General features: G+C 42.3%; 1 protein-coding gene across 3 annotated transcripts in view; it reads left to right on the top strand.

The window, feature by feature from the left end:
* Nucleotides 1-21,934, top strand: part of CD58 (CD58 molecule) — a 70,055-nt gene that overhangs the window by 33,708 nt on the left and 14,413 nt on the right. The window contains exons 4-6 of one of the 3 annotated variants that reach the window (XM_063105633.1): nucleotides 2,650-2,730; nucleotides 5,302-5,338; nucleotides 9,668-10,022. In XM_063105633.1, the coding sequence (XP_062961703.1) occupies nucleotides 2,650-2,730; nucleotides 5,302-5,318 (98 nt within the window). In that variant the 3' untranslated portion in view covers nucleotides 5,319-5,338; nucleotides 9,668-10,022. Of the gene's footprint in view, nucleotides 1-2,649; nucleotides 2,731-5,301; nucleotides 5,339-7,660; nucleotides 7,729-9,667; nucleotides 10,023-21,934 lie in introns of those variants that run through there. The other 2 variants (XM_063105635.1, XM_063105634.1) reach the window with 2 other exon arrangements.

Raw genomic sequence — 21,934 nt, 5'->3', positions numbered from 1 at the left:
AACAGCACGTGTGTGGAGGAAATAAAAACATTGGTTTGAGATGTGTTACATTTGAGATCCTATTAGATTTCAGATGGAGGCATCAAGTATTTAGATTTACAAGTCTAGGTTTAGTGAATAGTCATGGCTGAAGATAGAAATTTGGGCATAATCAGGGTATAGTAGGCATTTAAAGCCATGTGCCTTGATGATATCACTTAGAGAAAGCAGATGTCAGAGAGAGGTGTACTGGGATTGAGTCTTGGGGACTTCAGCATTCAGTGGCTAAGAGGAAGAAGATCCAGCAAAGGAGACTGAAAAGGATCTCTTGGGAGATGGGAAGAAAACCCTCAGGAGCAAGTGAAGAGGGAGTGATCAGTGGTCAATGTAATGGACAGGTCAGGAAGGAAGAACAAGGGCTGGCCAGGTAGCTCACTTGTTTTAGAGTGTGTTGTCGTGCGAAGGTCAAGCGTTTGGATCCCTGGTACTGGATAGCTGCCAAAAAAAAAAAAAAAAAGAAGAACAGAGAATTAAGAACCTGTATTATTGTTGTTGTAATCTCTCTAAATATCTGCTGTCTCAAAGTGACAACAGCATCTGGTATCATCCCAGAAGGAAGAAGTGTTCGGAAGGGACTGTATCAATTAGAATTAGATTCAGATGCATAAAATTGAAGGGGAAAAATGTAGCAGGACTTAGAAATGTAGATTATTTCTTTCATATTAAAAAAAAAAAAGAAATTGGAGCCAAGCATCCCTGGTCATATTGCTGCTTTATGAAGTTGTCAGAAACCCAGGTGCAGTCCAAATCCTGCTGCCTCTCCAGGCTATGACTACTTGAGATTGGCCAGTGCATCACATTTCAGGCAGCAGGATACAGAAAGGGGAGGGTACCTTGCCCTATCCTTTTTAGGGAGCCTTTTGAGAAATACCATACAACCTTTCTTGTATTTCATCGCCAAAAACAGTCACATGTCAAACCTAGCTGCAAGAAAGTCTGAGAAATTAATCTTTTAGTTGGGTAGCAGTGTGCCTAATGGCATATCTGAATTCTGTTACTAAAGAGGGGAGAATGGATGTTGGAGGGCAGCTAGTAGCTTCTGGCCAGGGTCCTCTCAAATCAAACCAGTAGGTGACTGCCTGTTTGTTCCACTTGTATTCCTAGTAAGAGGAAAGGGTAGGTGTTTGTATTCTTATTCTCATTTATTCATTCATTTTCTCTATCTCCTCTCCCCTCCCCTCTCCTCCCATATCCATGTCCTACTTCTGTTAGTGACCCCGCCTTCTTTTAGCAGTGCATTGTGAACATTTTTCCATATTCTTAAGCATACTGCTTCAGGATTTTCAATAGCTGGGTAAAGTTTACCTTGTGAATAAATTATAGTTTTCTGTTGAGGACACTTAGGTTGTTTTAGCTTTTTGGCACTGTAAGTCAGACTGCAGAAAGTATCTTTGTGCCTTTTGGGTGGCCAGAGGAGAGGCACGTCACTGATAGTTTTCAAAGGATAACATCTTAGAAATGGAATTGCAGAGTCAAAGGACATCAATAGAGATACCAATGACATTTACTCAGTGGGTTAATGACAATAGATAACTGTTCTTAAGTGTATTAACTCAATTAATGCTCACAACTACTCTATCGTATAGGTATATTTATTAATCACAGTTACCCTGTAAGGAAACTGAGGCCCTGAAAGGTTGTTAAGGCACTTGTTTGACATTGTAATGATTCAGTGACACTGCAGGCACATCACTTAGCACAGTGCCTAGCTGCTTCATGATGAGTATTTTTAAGACTTGTTATGTACAGCTGCTAAATTGCCCTACCAATCATAGGATGACAAGTTACGCTTCCACTGGTAGTGTGGGACAGTTAGAAACAAACCTTCCAATGGAATATTTGCTTTTAATAAATAACACAGGTCCTGATATGTATTAACCTTGTGCATATAAGTTCATTTAGAAATACAGTTAATTTTTGTTATTCACAGATTCTTGTTATTCTAGTTATGTTCTATAGACCTCGTGAATCCTGAATTAGCAAGTACTAAACTATTGTTTCTAGGGAAATACAGGGTTGGGTTCCTGTGAGCCTCTGGTCAAACATTTTCATTAATGATCAGCCCATAACCTTGTTTTATGTGTGTTTCTGTTTAAAGACACTTTAATATATGTTGTTGTCTTATCAACATAGAACAATTAACATTAACACAGCCAACAGCACTATAACTCATGCCTCAATGAAGCTATCTAACATGTATTTTCTCTGTAAGGCACATCACGCCTTCTTGCCCTTAAGACCACTAGCCAGCACTGCAGCACTATGCTTGGGGGCCATTTTAAATAGTGAAATTATCAACAAAAAGCATAAACATGCAAAGCTCATGGCAGTAAATAGACTGCAGTTAGATTTGTTTACAGTGTAAGAGCTGAAGCAAGAAGGCAGAACTTTGCCCTGGTCCACCTCTTCTGGGAACGTGCACGTTGGGGACTCAACTTTCTCACCATGGTGCCCATTTATGTCTGAGAATGACTAGTATGGGTATTGATTTGGGGATTACAAATAGATTTACATAGGCAAATTTGAAGTAGGAATCTGCAAATAAGAAGGATCAACTGTATCTTTATTTTGATCAGTTCAGCTAATTGGATTTCTTTTCCTTTTTTACAGGTCATGTAAGGCACAGGTTTGTGCTTATACCAGTATCAGTAGTAGCAATTATGATATGTGTTGTGGTGATGTGCATAACGGGTATGTATGCTTTTTAAAAAAGATAGTTTTTAAACGTGGATTGGTTTTTCAAAGGCCAGAAAATAGTTTGAAGATGAAAACAAAGTTTGAAATTTTAGACATTTAAAAATTTGAAAAGATAAAAACATTTTTGTTTTACTTGTTGTCTGGGTTTGCTGAGTGTTCTAGGTTCCTCCAAAGATTCTGAATTATCGTTAGGTGGAATGAATCCTTGGGCCACAGACAGCTTTACAGGCCTGGGCACACAGCCTCGTCCTCTGGGACCTGTGGCACAGCCTCCTTGTTTCTGTGGTTTGCTTCAGTGTATGTTATACTTCTAGTCTCCAAGCAGAATTTTGCTAAGGACTCCTCTCTCTTGGTTGCCACCTTCATAATTTCATAATTTCCATGTCTTATAGCCTAGGTAGGAAAGGAATTTTTGTTGAGTTGGGTGACTTGAAGCGGGTGTAATTATGTTAGTATCACTTTCTGAGCTTTTCTCAGTCCCACGGAGATCTTGGGCCAGCAATACACCTTGGATAACTGGTGACCTGTTCCCAGCCTGTTCTTTCCTAGTGACGAGGAAAGCCTCTCAAGTCCCAAAAGATGTTGACCAGGCTATAAATGTAAAGGGTAGATGATCCTGATGCCCGAATAATTTCCAAATCAGCCTTCACCAAAAGGCAATTTGCTAGGCTAATCTGCTACTCCCACAGGGAACGCTGAAGAGTAAACTTTCTACAAGGTGATGGCATCTAGGATCCTTGTCATTTCACACTTGTGTCTTGAATCAAGTTTGCAAATTAGATTTCAGTTTCCCTAGACCTGCACTGTTCAACACAGTAGCCACTAGCCACATGTGATTTAAATATAAAATTTAATGAACTAAAATTAAATTTAAAATTCATACCTTAGTTTGCTATCCACATTTCAAGTGCTTAGTAGCTGCATCTGGCTAGTGGCTACTGTATTGGATAGCCCAGGTACAGAACAATTCCATCATTGCAGAAAGTTCTCTTGGTCAGTGCTGACACAGACTATTTGGGGTTACTGGTGCTAGAATATAATTTCCTAAGGATACTGTTTCCATGTTATAGGTTGCAAATAACATGAAGATCCCTAAGTAATAGATTTTAAGTTAGTTGACTGTCCTCTAAACAATGTTATAAAAATCAGCTGAAGGTCTGGCCAGTTAGCTCACTTGTTTAGAGCATGGTGTTCACCAGCATCAAAGGTTTGGATCCATGTCCTGGCCAGCACCAAACAACAACAACAACAAAATCGAAAACCAGCTGAATCAGTTTTCAAGTATTACCCAGTGAATAAAATGTTTGGGAGTTCAAATCTTTTTTTTTAAAGGTATGTTTAATCCCCAAATAGTGGTATTATATAGTTAATCATCTCCTTAATAAGTTGGTCCCCAGAAACCAAAATTATTTTCCCCTCAGTGTGTGGGTCTGTCACCAGGATACCTGAATGGAATTGAGTGCCCACAGATCTTCAAAATAATGGGTTGATTTAACTTAAAAAAAAAAAAGTGTATTCAATGTAGAGAAAATTATTCCAGTGGTCAGTACTGCTAGCCCTGGATAGCCTGAAAAAAAAAAAATTATTCTAAAAAACTAATTACTTCAGCAAGTATCTCAACCTTAAAGCCATTAACTGGGAAATGGTGAGCCTTCAGAAGGGGAGAGAGTTGACCGTAGACGACTATAGTTGGCTAGTTGTAGTTGACAGGCAACTTTATAAGCTCTGCTCTGCCCTATTGATGAGGCTTCTGGACCACTCACATAGTTCTGGGTGAGGGCTGATGCCTTTTGCATGCACGTGTGGGAGCAGCATCTTAACATCCACAGCGGTACTACATGTACTACATCCGCAGACTACATGTGGCCAGGGACGCTTGAAACGGGAGTCCATGTTATGACGTGCTATGAGTCTCAAGTGCACACTAGATTTCTAAGACTTAGTATGAAAAGAAAAACATAAAATATCTCCTTAATAATTTTTATACTGATTACATGTTGAAATGATAATATTTTTGCTACATTGGGTTAAATAAAATATTATTAAAATTAATTTTCCCTCTTTTCACTTTGTAATGTGATTACTAAAATTTTAAGTTACTGGTCTGGCCGGTTAGCTTAGTTGGTTACAGTATGGTGTTGTAACACCAAGATCAAGGGTTCAGATCCCCATACTGGCCAGCCACACACACACACAAAAAATTTAATTATTAAAAAAAATTACTTACGTGACTCACATTATGTTTCTCTTGGGAAGCACTAGTCCCAACAGTTCTAGCCTTCCCTTCATTTTTAGCCTTATGCACAAGGTGCTGTTATATTAACGGTTTTCTCAACAGTTTCTGTTTCGGTTTTTCTATCATGTTTTGACCAATTTCTAAACAACTCTTTGGACCACCTCTGTAGACAATTTGATTTAAGCGTTTGGGATAGTACGAAATCCCAGCTTGACAGAGCTCTGGTTTAGACTTTTCCAAATTCAGTTCTCTGATAGGCAATTAGTAATTCCAGATTTCAGCTTCTCTTTTCAATTCTTTTAATGAGATGAACACTTCTTCATTTTTAGGTATTCTGAAAGCCTGAACATAATCACACAGAACCAAGTAAGTACCGTGTAGACTGTGCAGTGGGTAAATTTTGTATCGTGGCCCAGAACAAGAATTGCCTGATGTAGAGTGCCTATTACTTGGGGAGCCAGATTCTGTTGGTTGCCTTGTGCGGTAATAAGCAGTAATATCAGTGGGTATTCTAAGCATAGTATATCAAGTACCAACTGTGTGCTGTGCACTGTGCTAGCTACTTGCCAGATATCATCTCCTTGAACCCTCTCAGTGAGCCTTGCATCAGTATATCCTTACCCCTTGCTTAGAGACAGTACATGTGAGGCTCAGAGAAGTCAAGGTCACATTGCTAGTAAGTGGTGGGGCTGGGACTCAAGTCTAGGTCTTTGAACTCCAAGAGTATTGTTAGCCACAATGTATTCCCTCCATCTCCCATATTAGGAAAAGTTTGACCAAGGATTGGGTTACTTCAGGAGCCAGGGTCAGAGCTGGGCCTGTAGTCGCAAACAAAAGGTAGTAAACAAACATGATTAGCAGCAGCAAGGTCATTTAAGTAAATTGCCATAAGGACGCCCCAGAAGGCCCCCTCCTCGCAGATCGCCCTGGTTGTCAGGAGGCAGGGGTACATGAGCTGGGCTTTTAGGGACAAGGAGGAGAGTAGCGACCTAGGCTATAAAGGGCAGGATAGGGAGTAGCAAGTTGTCCTCTTTGGAGCAGTGAGCATTGAGGGGTTGGAGAGGATGGGGCTGGGCTCCAGACTGAGACAGGCTGAGACACTGAGAGAGAGTTGCTAGGGGTGTGGGGTCATTTTGGGGGGAGAACCATTGAGGGTGTTATTTTAGCAGTGCTATGCTTTAGTAAGACCACTGCTGGCAAAGCACAGGATGAATTAATAGACAAGAGACTGGAGATGGGGACACTGATTAGTGGATTAAAGAAGTAATCCAGCCAAGCATAGCAGGGAGCCTCAGTCAGGGTGGCAGTGGTAGAAATGCATGTGTAGGGTCAGGTTTGAGAGAAACCGCAGAGGTCCTGCTTAAAACTTTCAGCTGAGAGTAAAGGCTCCAGTGCCGAACTCCCTGGGTTCAAATGCCAGCTCCATCTCCCACAGGCCTCAGACAAGTCACTTAAACTCTCTGTGCCTCAGATTTCTGCTGTGCAAAATGGGCATAACAATAGTATAAAAATAACAATGATAACATGGATAATAATAACAGCATAGAAATAGTGATATGCAGAAATATGTCAATATAAGTAAAATGCTTAGAATAGTGACTGGCTCATAATACTGTTCAATACTTGTTAACTGTTATGAATATTGTTGTTATTCAAAAAAGAAGCCAAAAGCAATAGGAATTTTGACCCTTTTTACCCAGAAGAGGGTGGCACTACCAAGTGTAGCAGAGTAGTCAGACAGGGAACTTACTTGGGAAGCAAAATGATGAATTTGTGCTTTGACAGGTTGTTTGGGATGCTGCGTATTACTTGGGTAGTGATGTCGAGGCACAGAATTGGAGATACAGGTTTCAGGGCTGGGGCTAGAGTTACAGATTGGGGAGCATCTTCATCAGTACAGTAATTGATGCCCTGAGCTCCTGGGGTCACCAAGAAAGAAAAGCCAGAAGCTGTCAGGTGGTGGGAAGAGGCAGAGGAGGCAGGACTGGAGAAGTAAAGTCTAGGAAGAGAGCCAGGGTAGCACTCTGGTAGAGCTCCCATGGGCAGAGGCTGCATGTTAGAGCTGCAGAGACAAAGAAGGTGGGCAAGTGGTTAAGACCTTTGGCTTTATTGAGTGAGCTGCTGTGGTTGGTGTGGAGATGAAGAAAGAATCGCTGAGCAGCAGCCAGGGCCTAGGTGAAGTGGGACCAATCGATGGGCTGTGGGGTTTCCTTCTCCTCAGCTGCCAGGTGGAACAAAGCTCAGGTTGCCCAGGGAAATCAGCTGAGGCAGAAAGCCTGGCAGCAAGGGATTCCAAGGGACAGCTCAGCTAGCCATGGGCCACGAGGGTTTGGTGGATGAGGCCTCGTGAAGTGGGGGCGGAGAGGAGCTGAGCGGCTTGAGATGTGTTGAGCTGAGGAGCAGGTGAGCCGGCAGTGGGGTGGGAGAGGTCTAAGACTAGGGGTTTGTGGTCAGAGGTGGTGCATTTCAGATTTGAAGCAGTACGTGTGAGTGCCAGGTGAGGGCGAGATCCAAGGTGGGCCTCTGCTGAAAGCCAGGTGGTTACAGTGCAGGGGAGGACTGACTGGAGGAGTTGGAAGTATGGCTACTGGCAGCAATGACAGGGGAGGGCTGTCATCCAGGGCCAGTGAGAAAGGGGATGGGGTATTCCAGAACTCACCTTCACTTGTTCCTTTATTCATTCAACAGACATTATGGAGATTACTTGATGCCAGAGACTATGATGGCTGATGGCATGGGGGCAGCATACCCAGGGAGGCTCGACACTGTGTAGGATTCAGAGAAAGCATATAATAGGGCTCCTACCTTCAAGAAGCTTATGGTCACACTGGAGAGAGTGGACGAGTGCATAAGAAACTGTGAGAAGGACTTGAGCAAGAAGCATAGCATGTGGTGATGGGCCAGAGTGTGTGACATGGATGGTGAGGAGGGCCAGCAACCAGCAAGGGCCAGAATAATCATGAAGACTTTGGAGGAATAGATGTGAGCTACATTTTCAAAACAAGAGCAGAGTGGAAAAGGCATTCCAGGTGGGATAAACAGCGGAGGCAAAGACATGGAAGGGAATTAAATCATTTGTGGTTTATTTGATAATGAGATCAGCCTGCCTGGCATTGAGTTGAAGTGATGGCAAAAAAGACTTAATATTTGCAAGGAGAACCTTGGAAATCAGAGACATTAAAATGGAGTGATATAGAAATAGGGAGCCATTGTATGTTCTTGAGCAGGAGAGTTTGACATGAAAAGCACTGTTTGGGGATGAGTCTAAGAAGGTAAAACTGACACCCCCAATGACATCCTGAGGAGAAACCTGGGTAGTTGGGGCTGGGATTGGGAGAGGAGCTTACTTTTCTCTGTATATTTTTCTTTACTATTCAGATTTTGGTCCCATGTGTGTTTACTACCTATTTAATAATAATTTTTAAATTTAAAAAACTCATTGTAGCTGCAAGGGGAACTCTCTAAACTCAGATATTAAAGGGTTACATATACGATGGAGGCAGAAGGGTCATGGGAAGAGACAGGGTGGAGGCAAGCATAACCAGGTATAAATGCAAAGTTGTCACAGCTCCATGAGGACAGTGTCAGGAAGAGATAAATCCAATTAGAAATATTAGAGGATAGACAAATAGTGAACATCTGAGAGAAAATGGACATATTACACTTCTCACCTAGACAGTTCCATTCAGACAATTTCTGAGAGTCCTGGTATTTTTTTGTGTAAATGCCTAGAAAACAAATCACAAAGTCAGCCAAGTTAAAAAGGGAGCAGGGAGTCTTATTTCTCTGAGAAGAAAGATATACAGGTGGGATTTCAGCCTGGAGCTGAGTTGCAGATGCAGGTGTGGTTCCTTGGCAGTGGATGAGGAGCCCCTGGGAGAGGGAGCAAAGCCCTGCAATGTGCCCCTCCAAGTAGGAGTCCTTTGTGTACCTGAGCTAGCTTGAGAAGCATCGCCCACTCTACACCCCCTCAGAAATTCACAGCACCCATCTTCATGTTCTGTGAGGTTTTAAATAAGGAAAACTTCCAATCTGCTTTTCTTTACCTCACCCTGTGACCACAGCACTAATTTTTCATGAAGTTTTGTTACCAATGGGAAACAAATGGTTGGGGAACTCTGGCCTGGTCCGATCTGTGGGCTCCATGGAAACGCACAGACCCAAGGAAGGCAAAAGCCAAGGAACAGACTCTTGGTTCTAAGGGGCTTGCTCGAGCAGGGAGCTTGGTTTTTTGGCTGATTTCCTCTAGTTCTGTCATCACCACAAAGATGACAAAACAGGAAAAGAAGTTTGAGGTGGGAAGAAAACCATCCCCAGGAGTTCTGTGGGGTGAAGAAGGATCTCACTGTTAGAGACAAGTGACAGTTTACATCTGGGTCTTACAGTGTCAGCTCTGTTACTTGGTAATTTCAGTTAGACTCAAAGACTGAGTTGGTTTGAGGAGGCTTGGGACTGTTAATTTGTGCTGCATACTGAAGGTAAAATTCAAGCTACCATCCCACACGGCTCCAGGCTGTTCTCCCTCCATCTCTGCTCCCTAGCTCCCTTGGCTTTGACGAGTTTATGACGAAAGAGCTGCTCACATTAAGGTAGGAGGGTAATTAAGACTCCTGGTTTGCAGCACAGATTCACTGCATTTTACAAGTTACTAATATGAAAGTTACAAGTTACTAATATGAAAAAATTTTTTTGCAGCTCCAGTTGATTGGTAACCGAAGATGAAAGCAGAGGCATAGTAACTAAATTAACTAAATATCTTTTAAAAGCCAACTGTTTCTCATTTGAGTATTACACCTTTTGAGGAAACTTCAGAAATCTAACCTGAATTGGTCCTTCATCAGCAGCTACTTTCTTTTTTTTAGAAGAAATATCAACTAACAAAGAATAAGCATTTGTCTCTACTGTTACCAGCACATTATATGACAGGATACTTACTTTCTTGTCACTAAATTGTTTTTATTGGACAAAAAGAAACTTATGTAAATAAGTGTAACTATGTACATAATGGCTAGGTGATTTGGCCATTTTTTCCTGTTAGAAAAATAAAAGTAACATACCTTTTTAGAATCTATACTCCATTTCTCTTTTGCTTTAGAGGAAAAATGATTCATTGCAGGAAGAGTCGTGGATTGAAGGAGAAGATGGACAAAGTACTTTTCTTGCTGGGTCTATGCTGTAGATGGGAGGCAGGTGAACACCTGGGTCTTGACCAGATCACGCACATCCAATGCAGTTGTGTAACAGTTGGGACAGGGAGACTTCTCTCACCATCTCCTAACGCACTTAGTTTATTGTCTTGTTTGGCTGTCACGTTGGGACACACTGGTAACAGCAGAGAACACTTGAAAAAAATCAAAGTCATTTACAAATGCAGAACAGCAGCCACTGCAGTTAGGAGGTGGATAGCCCCAGCTACCCCCAGGCAGCTGTCCTATGAACCCAAGCCCCCAGAGTCAACATGCAAACGCCTTAGTTCCTAACCCGCACTGCTCCTGGAGTTCCTGTCATGTGAGTCTTCAGGCTGAAAGAATAGGTATGTGTCTTTGCTCCAAGGCAGGCATGTGAAGAAGGGGCTCTCTTACACAGGCCCCACCCAGACTCCCCACAGCCATCAGCAAGAGTGAGAAAGGGGCCTTGGAGCTCTGTGTACCCTGGGAAGACCCCACATCACCTCAGTTCCCCCACACCAGGTAGCATAGCTTCCTATCCAAGTCTGTCTCACACTAGCCTTGTCAAACCCTTTATTCAAGGCCCTATAGGAAGCCCAGGACTCCCGTGGAGATTTGTGACCCCATGTAGTTCTGTAGGTCACCCTTTCTGCCCCCATCCATTAACAGCAGCATTCCCAATATCCTCTTTTGTGAATGTGTCCTTCACTTTTCTAATTGAAAGCTGGCTGTCCCCAAGGATGCTGCCTCACACAGCCCTCAAGGGTTACCTGTTTTCTTTCCTGTACCCTTTGTATATGGGGCCTAGTGGAGGGAGGATGTCCTCTTTGCTCCTATCTGCTTCCAGGCCCTTGCTCCTTCCTCAGCTACAATGTTCACGCCGGCGGATCATCACCACCTGACAACCCTTTTTCTAGTTATTTTGTTATTTTTCATCACTCGAAGATTTTAGCACTATGTCAAAATCACTCTCGGTAACACTACTTCTATCAGAATGTTAATTCTGGGCCGAGCACGTGGCACACTTGGGTGAGTGCGGCGCTGGGAGCACAACGACGCTCCCACCGCGGGTTCCGATCCTATATAGGAATGGCCGGTGCACTCACTGGCTGAGTGCCGGTCATGGAAAAGACAAAAAAAAAAAAAAAAAAAAGAATGTTAATTCTTTCAAAATCTACAAATCTAATACCCTGGCATGATCTCCTTCAAGGATCCTCCTTCTTTCTCAGCTAGCCAGCCCATGTTCGGACCCCCTGACCTTCTGTGATATTGTACATATATATTTGGTCTCATCTGCATCTCCTAGCACACAACTCCTAAAATTCTTAGAATCTCCAAAGCGGTAAGAGTCTTTTCTCATACTAATGAGTTGGCTGATGGCTGGCAGCCCTTAGGTAGCTTCAGGATGGGGGCTGTCACAGGAAAGACCAAGGTGGGGCTTTTAGTCTTACTCCCCAACCTCTGGGGAGGGGAGAGGGACTGGAGGTTAAGTTGATTGCCAATGGCCAGTGATTTAGTCAGTCATGCCTATGTAATAAAGCCTCCCTAAAAACCCATGAGGCCTGGATTCAGAGAGCTTCCATGTGGAGGTTCCTGGAGCGTGGCACACCCCTACCCCCATACCTCACCCTGTGCATCTCTTCACCTGTGTCTTTTGTAATGTCTTTTAAAATAAGCCAGTAAACATAAGTATGTGTTTCCCTGAGTTCTGTGAGCCACTTAGCAAATTAATCAAACCCAAGGAAGGGGTTGTGGGAATCCAATTTGTAGCCAGTTGGTCAGAAGCTCAGGTAAAACAACCTGTAGCTTGCGAGTGCCATCAGAAGTGGGGTGGGGGCAGTCTTGGGGACTGAGCCCGCAACCTGTAGGATCTGATACTATCTCCAGGTAGATAGTTTGAGAATTGGATTGGAGGGCACCCAGCTGGTGTCCAGTGTGGAACTGATTGCTCCCTTGCTGGTAGAGAAATCTCCACACATTTGGTCACGGAAGCTGGTCTTTTGTGTTAATAATTATGCTGTGAGAGCAGAGGAGAAACAGTTTGTGTTTTTCCAAACACCTTCCTGTTGTACCAGTACCTGCAGCAGCCCTGCCCCCCTAGTCTCAGCTACAAGCACCCCCTTCTCCAGCCCCCACTACTTCCTGTCTTCCACATCACTCCACTGAGGGCTCTAACTTAAAAACTTCTTCAACCCCTCCAGAACCTACATGCCAGTGACCCTGCCACCTGTTCCCTGGCCCTGAACCCCTTTGGCTGGGATTCCCATTGTTTATCATTAAAATTACACCTTTACGTTCACTCTTTTCTTCTCTCACATCATCATTCTCATTTGGCACATCATTTGGCAAATCCCAACCATGGTTATAGTTATCTCCACCAGTTCCCTCCTTACACCAACCTGTGGAACAGGCCTGGAGAAAAATCGACCACCAGGCTGATTAGTTTCACTTTAATAACCTCAAACCTCAAAAACATTTGTAGTGTTTCTCCAATGTCCTCATTGCATTCTCTGTCATTGTCTCCTCACCTGCTGTCTTCTTAGACCACCAACCCTGTGTCCTCACTCTCACCTGGTCACCTTGCTTCCCATCTCTCTGAAAAAAAGTAGCATTCAGAAGAGACGTTTCCCCCACCTCACCACACCCACACACCCAGCTGTGCCAGTGCTCACATACTTTGCCTCCCCTTCTGTTGACTGTGGATAAACTCTCCTTGCCCCTCCTGAAGCCAGTCCTTTCACTTGTATTAGTCTGCTCAGGTTGCCATAATAAAATGCCACAGACTGGCTGGCTTAAACATTTATTTCTTACAGTTCTGGAGGCTGGGAAGTCTAAGATCAAGGTGCAGCCAATTTGGTTCCTGGTGAGGGCTCTCTTCCTGGCTTGCAGACAGCCACCATCTTACAGTGTCCCCATATAGCAGAGAGAGAGCATTCTGGTGTCTCTTCCTCTTCTACTGAGGGTACTAGCCCAGTGGGATTAGGGCCCCACCCCTATGACCTCATTTAACATTTATCACCCCCTCACAGGTCCTATCTCCAAACAAAGTCATATTGGGGAATAGGGCTCCCACATATGAATTTTGGGGGGACCCAGACATTTAGACTATACCACCACTTATGCACAGGACCCCACCTCCTGTCACCTACTTGAGGACATCACTCCTATCATTGCCCACCTCTCTCCTGCATTGTCAGCTTTTACCTTTCTATCAGCTTTTACCTTTTTATCATACAAACATACTGTCATTTCTCTCATCTCTAAAAGAACGAAAAACCCTTGATTCCACTTCTTTATTAGCTCCAGACCCATTTCTATGATGTCCTTTATGGAAAAAAAGCCTCCAAAGATGAACTGTGTTTGCTTTTTTCTGATTCCTTTTCTCCCATTCTTTCTTGGACCTTCTGTAATCAGACTTTAGCCCCAGTACTTGGCAAGGTCAACAGTGACCCCCCCTCCCCGTAAGATTCAATGGTCAGTTCTCAGGCCTCATCTTAGGCTGTGTGTAAGCAGCATTTGACACATTGGAGCCCACCCACGCATTTATTCAGTGCTTCATAGGTGCTGGCTTCAAAAGGAGTGTGCAAGCTGAAGAAAGTTCCTAGTGCAACAGGGCAAGCAGGCCTGTGAGTATACTAAGTTCTGAAATGGAAGGTGTGCAAAGAGGTATGGAATTACAACCACGTGACCTAGCAATTGCACTCCTAAGTATATGTATGTGCTTACGAGAACTGAAAACATATGTCCACACAAAAATTTGTACATGACTGTTTATAGCAACATTATCCATAATAGCCAAATAGTGGAAACAACTAAAATATCCATCAACTGAAGGATGGATAAATAAAATGTGGTATATCTGTACAATGGAATATTATTCACCTATAAAAAGTGATGAAATTCTGATACATGTTACAACATAGATGAACCTTGAAAACATTATTATGCTAAAGGAAAGAAGCCAGTCAAAAGAGACCACATATAATTTCATTTATACAAAACATCTAGCATGGACAAATCTATAAATACGGAAAGTACATTGGTGGTTGTCTAAGGTTGGGGGAAGGATGATGGGGATGGGAAGGGGGTGACTGCTAACGAGTACAAGGCTTTTTGGTGGGTTGATGAAAATGTTCTAAAATTGATTCTAGTGATGGTTGTACAACTCTGTATATACTGAAAAACATTGAATTGTACACTTTAAGTGAGCACACTGTATAGTGTGTGAGTTATACCTCAATGAAGCTGTTTTTTTAAAAAATAAAAAAGAAGAACGAGGAGTTAAAGGAGATGGCACTCCCTCCTCCCAGGAAAGACAGGGCTCCTGTCCTGACCCGGCCGTTACCTGTCAATTTCTTCATCCAGGACCGAGCTCTTTGGAAGCTGAAAGACTCTGTAGGTGACTACGTTCCCTTCAGGACTCTGACTACATTTCCCCACTCTACAAGGGGCTGAAAGTTACCAGGGCACAAAGCAACTTCCTATTTGTGCATCTGAGCAAAGAAAAATAATCTGGCCACATGTAATAGCCAGTGAGTCTATGAAAGGTTCTTAAACCAGAGTTCAACTTAGAGTCTTAAGACAGAGCGCCACACTGTGATTCTCTTCCTTGATACCACTAGCCATGCCCTGCCAATGTACAGGTCCCCTGGTCATCCGTCTTCTTTGCATTCCCATTCACATACTGCTCTGCTTCCTGCCAGGGTTACTGCTCTGTGCTCCTCCTTCCAGGGTTGTCCTCCCTGCAAAGCCAGTGCAACCTCCTTTCCACAGTCAACAGTCTACCCTCCACCCTCAACCCTCAGCCTCATCTCTGTATTTTAGTTATACCCATCTGTCTGCATCCCCTGGCACTTCCCCCCAGTGACTCTGTCTCCACTAGCCACCCTCTCCAATGGAGAGGTCAGTACTATTGTTATCCTTGGTTTATAAATGAGGAAACAGACAGGGACTTGCCCAAGGCAGTTATCAGTGGCAGAACCAGGATTCAAACCCAGGCAGTGTGGCCCCAGAGGCCTCTTGGCAAGCAAGTTAAACTGTGAGAAGTATGTGCAGTCAAACTTACACATGTAGGTGGGAGCTCTCTGAAAGTCTTCTCCAAGTTCTGTTTTGTGTTTATTCCGAGAAAGAGTTTATCCTTAATTTAGGTATTCTCTAAAGAGGGGGCTTGCTTTTAATCACTTACGTTGAGCATGTCGTAGAGGAACCAAATACTATACCGAACTCCGCCTTCTAAGCTTTTAAGGCTGGAGGGGTCCTCAAATGAGAAAACTTGGGCAGAGAGAGGGATGATCACTGGACCAAGGTCTCATAACTAGTTCAGTGGAAGAAATAGGAGCAGGAGCCCCAATATCCTGGCTTCCACTCCAGTGCTTTTCCACAACACCATGGTGCTTCCCAACACCTGCCCTTAGTTGCAAACCCCCTGCTAGGAATCAGACATTGCTAGCTTGAGGAAGCATGGCACTGGCCACAGGGCCACGTAGTGGGAGGCCTGCACCTGGCTAGGGCTCGTGGCACTGGCAGTCTTGGGAGGCATCCATTCCTGTTGGTCACAGTGGGCTGGTGGGTGTTGGCAGAAGTGAGGACAGAGTGAGCACATGTGTGAGCTGCCTGGATGCCCGCACTGATGTCTGATTCCTGGGGAACAAGCAGGAAGGGTCCTTCCTCTCCCCAGGCTCTTCCTGTCCCTGGTCTCAGCATTTATCTTTTTCTTCAAGATTTCTTTTTCAAGATCCTGTCACACAAAGGAAAACCTAGTGCTCAGTTGGAGCTGGCCCACATGGCTTGATTTGGGGATCACTGAAAAGAGCCCCAATCAAGATAGTCTCCCCCACCAGCCTCCTAAAATCCCTCTACCTCTCCTTTCAATGAAAGCATTTCAGGCTGTGAATGTTAACGAAGCTTGTTGGGGAGGGATGGCTCTTGAAACCACTTAATCAGCACGCACCTGCTGAGAGCCATTGCCCCACCAACCCACATGGAGCCTGGTGCAAAAGAGAGAATGTGTGCCCTATATGCATGTATTTTCTTTCTTTCTTTTTTTTTCCTGGTTAAATTTTATTTATTTATTTATTTTTATTTTGTTGATATACAATGTGGTTGATTATTGTGGCCCATTACCGAACCCCCCTCCCTCTTCCCTCTCCCCCCTCCCACCCAACAATGTCCTTTCTGTTTGCTTTTCGTATCAACTTCAAGGAATTGTAGTTGTTATGTCTTCTTCCCCGCCCCCCAGTTTGTGTGTGTGTGTGTGTGTGTGTGTGTGTGTGTGTGTGTGAATTTATTTATTTATTTTTAGCTCCCACCAGTAAGTGAGAACATGTGGTATTTCTCTTTCTGTGCCTGACTTGTTTCACTTAATATAATTCTCTCAAGGTCCATCCATGTTGTTGCAAATGGCAGTATTTCATTCGTTTTTATAGCTGAGTAGTATTCCATTGTGTAGATACACCACATTTTCCGTATCCACTCATCCGATGATGGACATTTGGGCTGGTTCCAACTCTTGGCTATTGTAAAGAGTGCTGCGATGAACATTGGGGAAGAGGTATACCTTCGACTTGATGATTTCCATTTCTCTGGGTATATTCCCAGCAGTGGGATACCTGGGTCATATGGCAGATCTATCTGCAATTGTTTGAGGAACCTCCATACCATTTTCCATAGAGGCTGCACCATTTTGCAGTCCCACCAACAATGTATGAGAGTTCCTTTTTCTCCGCAACCTCACCAGCATTTATCGTTCAGAGTCTTTTGGATTTTAGCCATCCTAACTGGGGCGAGATGGTATCTCTGTGTAGTTTTGATTTGCATTTCCCGGATGCTGAGTGATGTTGAGCATTTTTTCATATGTCTGTTGGCCATTTGTATATCTTCCTTAGAGAAATGCCTACTTAGCTCTTTTGCCCATTTTTTAATTGGGTTGCTTGCTTTTTTTCTTGTAAAGTTGTTTGAGTTCCTTGTCTATTCTGGATATTAATCCTTTGTCAGATGTATATTTTGCAAATATTTTCTCCCACTCTGTTGGTTGTCTTTTAACTCTGTTAATTGTTTCTTTTGCTGTTCAGAAGCTCTTTAGTTTGATATAATCCCATTTGTTTATTTTTCCTTTGGTTGCCCGTGCTTTTGGGGTCATATTCATGAAGTCTGTGTCCGGTCCTATTTCCTGAAGTGTTTCTCCTATGTTTTCTTTAAGAAGTTTTATTGTTTCAGGGTGTATATTTATTTCTTTAATCCATTTTGAGTTGAGTTTAATGTATGGTGAAAGGTATGGGTCTAGTTTCATTCTCCTGCATATTGATATCCAGTTCTTCCAGCACCATTTGCTAAAGAGGGAGTCTCTTACCCAGTGTATAGGCTTGGTGCCTTTGTCAAAGACAAGATAACTGTAGGTGTGTGGGTTGATTTCTGGATTCTCTATTCTATTCCATTGATCAGTGTGTCTGTTTTTATGCCAGTAACATATTGTTTTGGTTATTATAGCTTTGTAGTATAGTTTAAAGTCAGGCCTCCAGCTTTATTTTTTTTGCTCAGTGTTGCTTTGGCTATGCGTGGTCTTTTGTTATTCCATATAAATGTCTGGATAGTTCCTTCCATTTCTGAGAAAAATGTCATTTGAATTTTGATGGGGATTGCAATGAATTTGTATATCACTTTGGGTAGTATGGACATTTTCACTATGTTGATTCTTCCAATCCAAGAGCATGGGATATCTTTCCATCTTCTTGTATCCTCTCTAATTTCTCTCAGCAGTGGTTTGTAGTTCTCATTATAGAGATTTTTCACCTCCTTGGTTAACTCAGTTCCTAAGTATTTTATTTTTTTGGTGGCTATTGTAAATGGGCAGGCTTTCTTGATTTCTTGTTCTGCATGTTCACTATTGGAGAATAGAAATGCTACTGATTTTTGTGTGTTGATTTTGTATCCTGCTACTGTGCTGAAATCATTTATCACCTCCAAGAGTTGTTTTGCAGAGGCTTTAGGCTGTTCCATATATAGGATCATGTTATCTGCAAACAGGGACAGTTTGACTTCATCTTTTCCAATCTGGATGCCCTTTATTTACTTCTCTTCTCTGATTGCTCTGGCTAGTACTTCCAACACTATGTTGAATAAGAGTGGTGAGAGTGGGCATCCTTGTCTAGTTCCTGTTCTTAAAGGAAAAGCTTTCAGCTTTTCCCCATTCAGGATGATATTGGCAGTGGGTTTGGCATATATGGCTTTAATTATGTTGAGATACTTTCCCTCTATACCTAACTTATAGAGGGTCTTTGTCATGAATGAGTGCTGAACTTTATCAAATGCTTTTTCAGCATCTATAGAGATGATCATATGGTCCTTGTGTTTGAGTTTATTAATATGGTGTATCACATTTATTGATTTGCGTATGTTGAACCAACCTTGCATCCCTGGGATGAATCCCACTTGATCGTGGTGAATAATTTTACGTATGTGTTGCTGTATTCTGTTTGCTAGTATTTTAGTGAGGAGTTTTGCATCTATATTCATCAGGGATATCGGCCTGTAGTTTTCGTTTTTGGTTATATCTTTACCTGGTTTTGGTATCAGGATGATGTTTGCTTCATAGAATGAGTTTGGGAGATTTGCGTCCATTTCAATCTTTTGGAATAGTTTGTAAAGAATCAATGTCAATTCCTCTTTGAATGTTTGGTAAAATTCTGCTGTGAATCCATCTGGTCCTGGGCTTTTCTTTGTTGGGAGCCTTCTGATAACAGCTTCAATCTCCTTTATTGTTATTGGTCTGTTCAGATTTTCTGTGTCTTCATGGCTCAGTTTTGGGAGCTTGTGTGTGTCCAGAAATTTTTTCCTCCAGATTTTCAAACTTGTTGGTGTATAGTTGTTTATAGTAGTCTTGAATGATTCCTTGTATTTCTGATGAATCAGTTGTAATATCACCTTTTTCATTTCTAATTTTTGTTATTTGAATCTTCTCTCTTCTTTTTTTTTGTTAGCCATGCTAATGGTTTGTCAATTTTATTTATCTTTTCAAAAAACCAACTTTTTGATTCATTGATCTTTTGTATTGTTTTTTGGGTTTCAATTTCATTCAGTTCTGCTCTGATCTTAATGATTTCTTTCCGTCTGCTAACTTTAGGTTTGGATTGTTCTTGTTTTTCTAGATCTTTAAGGTGAAGTGTTAGGTTGTTCACTTGCCATCTTTCCATTCTTCTGAGGTGAGCATTTAATGCAATAAATTTCCCCCTTAATACTGCTTTTGCAGTATCCCACAGGTTTTGGTATGATGTATCATTGTTTTCATTAGTTTCTATAAATTTTTTGATTTCCTGCTTGATTTCTTCTTGCACCCATATGTCATTAAGTAGAATGCTGTTTAATTTCCATGTGTTTGTATAGTTTCCAGAATTTCGTTTCTTATTGATTTCTAGTTTTAATCCATTATGGTCTGAGAAAATACATGGGATAATTCCAATTTTTTTGAATTTATTGAGACTTGATTTGTGACCTAATATGTGATCTATCCTGGAGAATGATCCATGTGCTGATGAGAAGAATGAATATTCTGAGGTTGTTGGATGGAATGTTCTGTAGATATCTGCCAATTCCAAGTGGTCTAGAGTCTCGTTTAGATCTTGTGTTTCTCTGCTGATTCTTTGCCTAGATGATCTGTCCAATATTGACAGTGGGATGTTCAGGTCCCCTGCTATTATGGTATTAGTGTCTATTTCCTTCTTTAGGTCTAATAGAGTTTGTTTTATAAATCTGGCTGCTCCAACATTGGGTGCGTACATATTTATGATTGTTATGTCTTCTTGATGGATCAGTCCTTTTATCATTATGTAGTGTCCCTCATTGTCTCTTTTTATGGTTTTTAGTTTAAAGTCTACTTAGTCAAATATAAGAATAGCTACTCCAGCTCATTTTTCTTTTCTTTTTGCATGGTAAATCTTTTTTCATCCTTTCACTCTTAGTCTATGTGAGTCTTTATGGGTGAGGTGGGTCTCTTGTAGGCAGCATATAGTTGGGTCCTCCTTTTTAATCCAGTCATCCAGTCTGTGTCTTTTGATTGGGGAATTTAAGCCTTTTACATTAAGAGTTGTTATTGAAAAGTGTTGATTTATTCCTAGCATTTTATTGATTGTTGTTTGGTTGTCTTAGGTGTCTTTTGTTCCTTGCTTTCTGATTTACTGTTTGGTTTCTGTGTTTGTTGGTTCCTCAGGTTGTAGATAGCCTTTTTGTTTGTTTTCTCTTCATGAATGCCATTTTTATTATACTAGTGGGTTTTGATTTTTCTTGGGTTTTTATGGCAGTGGTAGTTATTTTTCAGGAACCAAACCCAGTTCTCCCTTGAGAATTTCTTGTAAGGGTGGTTGTGTGGTGGTGAACTCCCGCAGTTTTTGTTTGTCTGAGAAATATACTATTTGCCCTTCATTTCAGAAGGATAGCCTTGCAGGGTAGAGTATTCTTGGCTGACAATCTCTGTCTTTTAGTATTTTGAATATATCATCCCATTTCTTTCTGGCTTTTAGGCTTTGTGATGAAAAGTCTGATGTTAGCCTGATTGGGGCTCCCTTATAGGTGATTTGATGCTTCTCTCTTGCAGCTTTTAAGATTCTCTCTTTGTCTGTGAGTTTTGCCAATTTGACTATAACATGTCTTGGAGAAGACCTTTTTGGGTTGAATACGTTTGGAGATCATTGAGCTTCCTGGATCTGAAGATCTGTGATTTTTCCTATACCTGGGAAGTTTTCTGCCACTATTTTGTTGAATATGTTTTCAATGCAATCTCCTTTTTCCTCCCCTTCTGGAATACCCATGACTCGGATATTTGAGTGCTTAAGGTTGTCTGATATCTCTCTCAGATTTTCTTCAATGTCTTTCTTTTTTCTTTTTTTTTGTCTGCTTGTATTATTTCAAATAGCCCATCTTCAAGTTCAGAGGTTCTCTCTTCAACTTCGACAAGCCTGCTGGTTAAACTCTCCGTTGTGTTTTTTATTTCACTGAATAACTTCTTCAGTTCAGCAAGTTCTGCTACATTTTTTTTCACGGCATTGATTTCCTTGTACATTTCCTCTTTCAGGTCCTGTATACCTTTCCTTGTTTCATCATGATGTCTAGCTGAGTTTTCTTGTATCTCATTCAGTTTCCTTAGAATTATCACTCGAAATTCCTTGTCAGTCATTTCAAGGGCTTCTTGTTCTATAGGATCTAGAGCTTGAGGTTTATTATCTTTGGGTGGTGTACTTTCTTGATTTTTTGTATTTCTGGTATCTTTTCTTTGATGTTTATTCATTGTGGCAGGGGGTTTCACAGTCCACAGGTTTGACACTATTGATTGACTAAGATGTTGCTGTGGTTGCCAGTTTGGTATGGCTACCTCAGTGACTACCCAGTTGGCCACTAGTACCTTGCGTGTGTGGCTGCTTCGGGTCTTGGGCCTCTCCGGGGAGCCACCTCTCTGGTCAGCTTGGACTCTGCCGGGCTGCTGGGTGACGGGGTGGTACTACAGGGTGTCGCTCCTGCCGCTGCTGCTCCCCCCACTGCTGCCGCTGCCACCGCTCTCACCGCTGCTGCCGCTACCACTGGTGCCACTAAGTTAAGGAGTTTCAGAGGCTAGAAAGTCCAAAGTCCAGGGAACACATCCCACTCTTGGCTCATGCCCTTGTTAACACCAACCAAAAGAAAGCTGATATGTAGTTTCAGAGGTTGGAAGTCCAAGGTCTAGGGAACACAGATGGTGAAGGTCTTGGTGGTGGCAACAGTGATGGCAGGTGTCACACTCCTTCTCTTTCTCCTCTTCTCAATCCACTGA

This window comes from Cynocephalus volans, chromosome 8 (genome assembly GCF_027409185.1).
Source record: "Cynocephalus volans isolate mCynVol1 chromosome 8, mCynVol1.pri, whole genome shotgun sequence".
In the NCBI taxonomy this organism is placed as follows: domain Eukaryota; kingdom Metazoa; phylum Chordata; class Mammalia; order Dermoptera; family Cynocephalidae; genus Cynocephalus; species Cynocephalus volans.
Note: the sequence above shows the minus strand (reverse complement) of the source record. Positions and strands in the feature narration are given on the sequence as shown.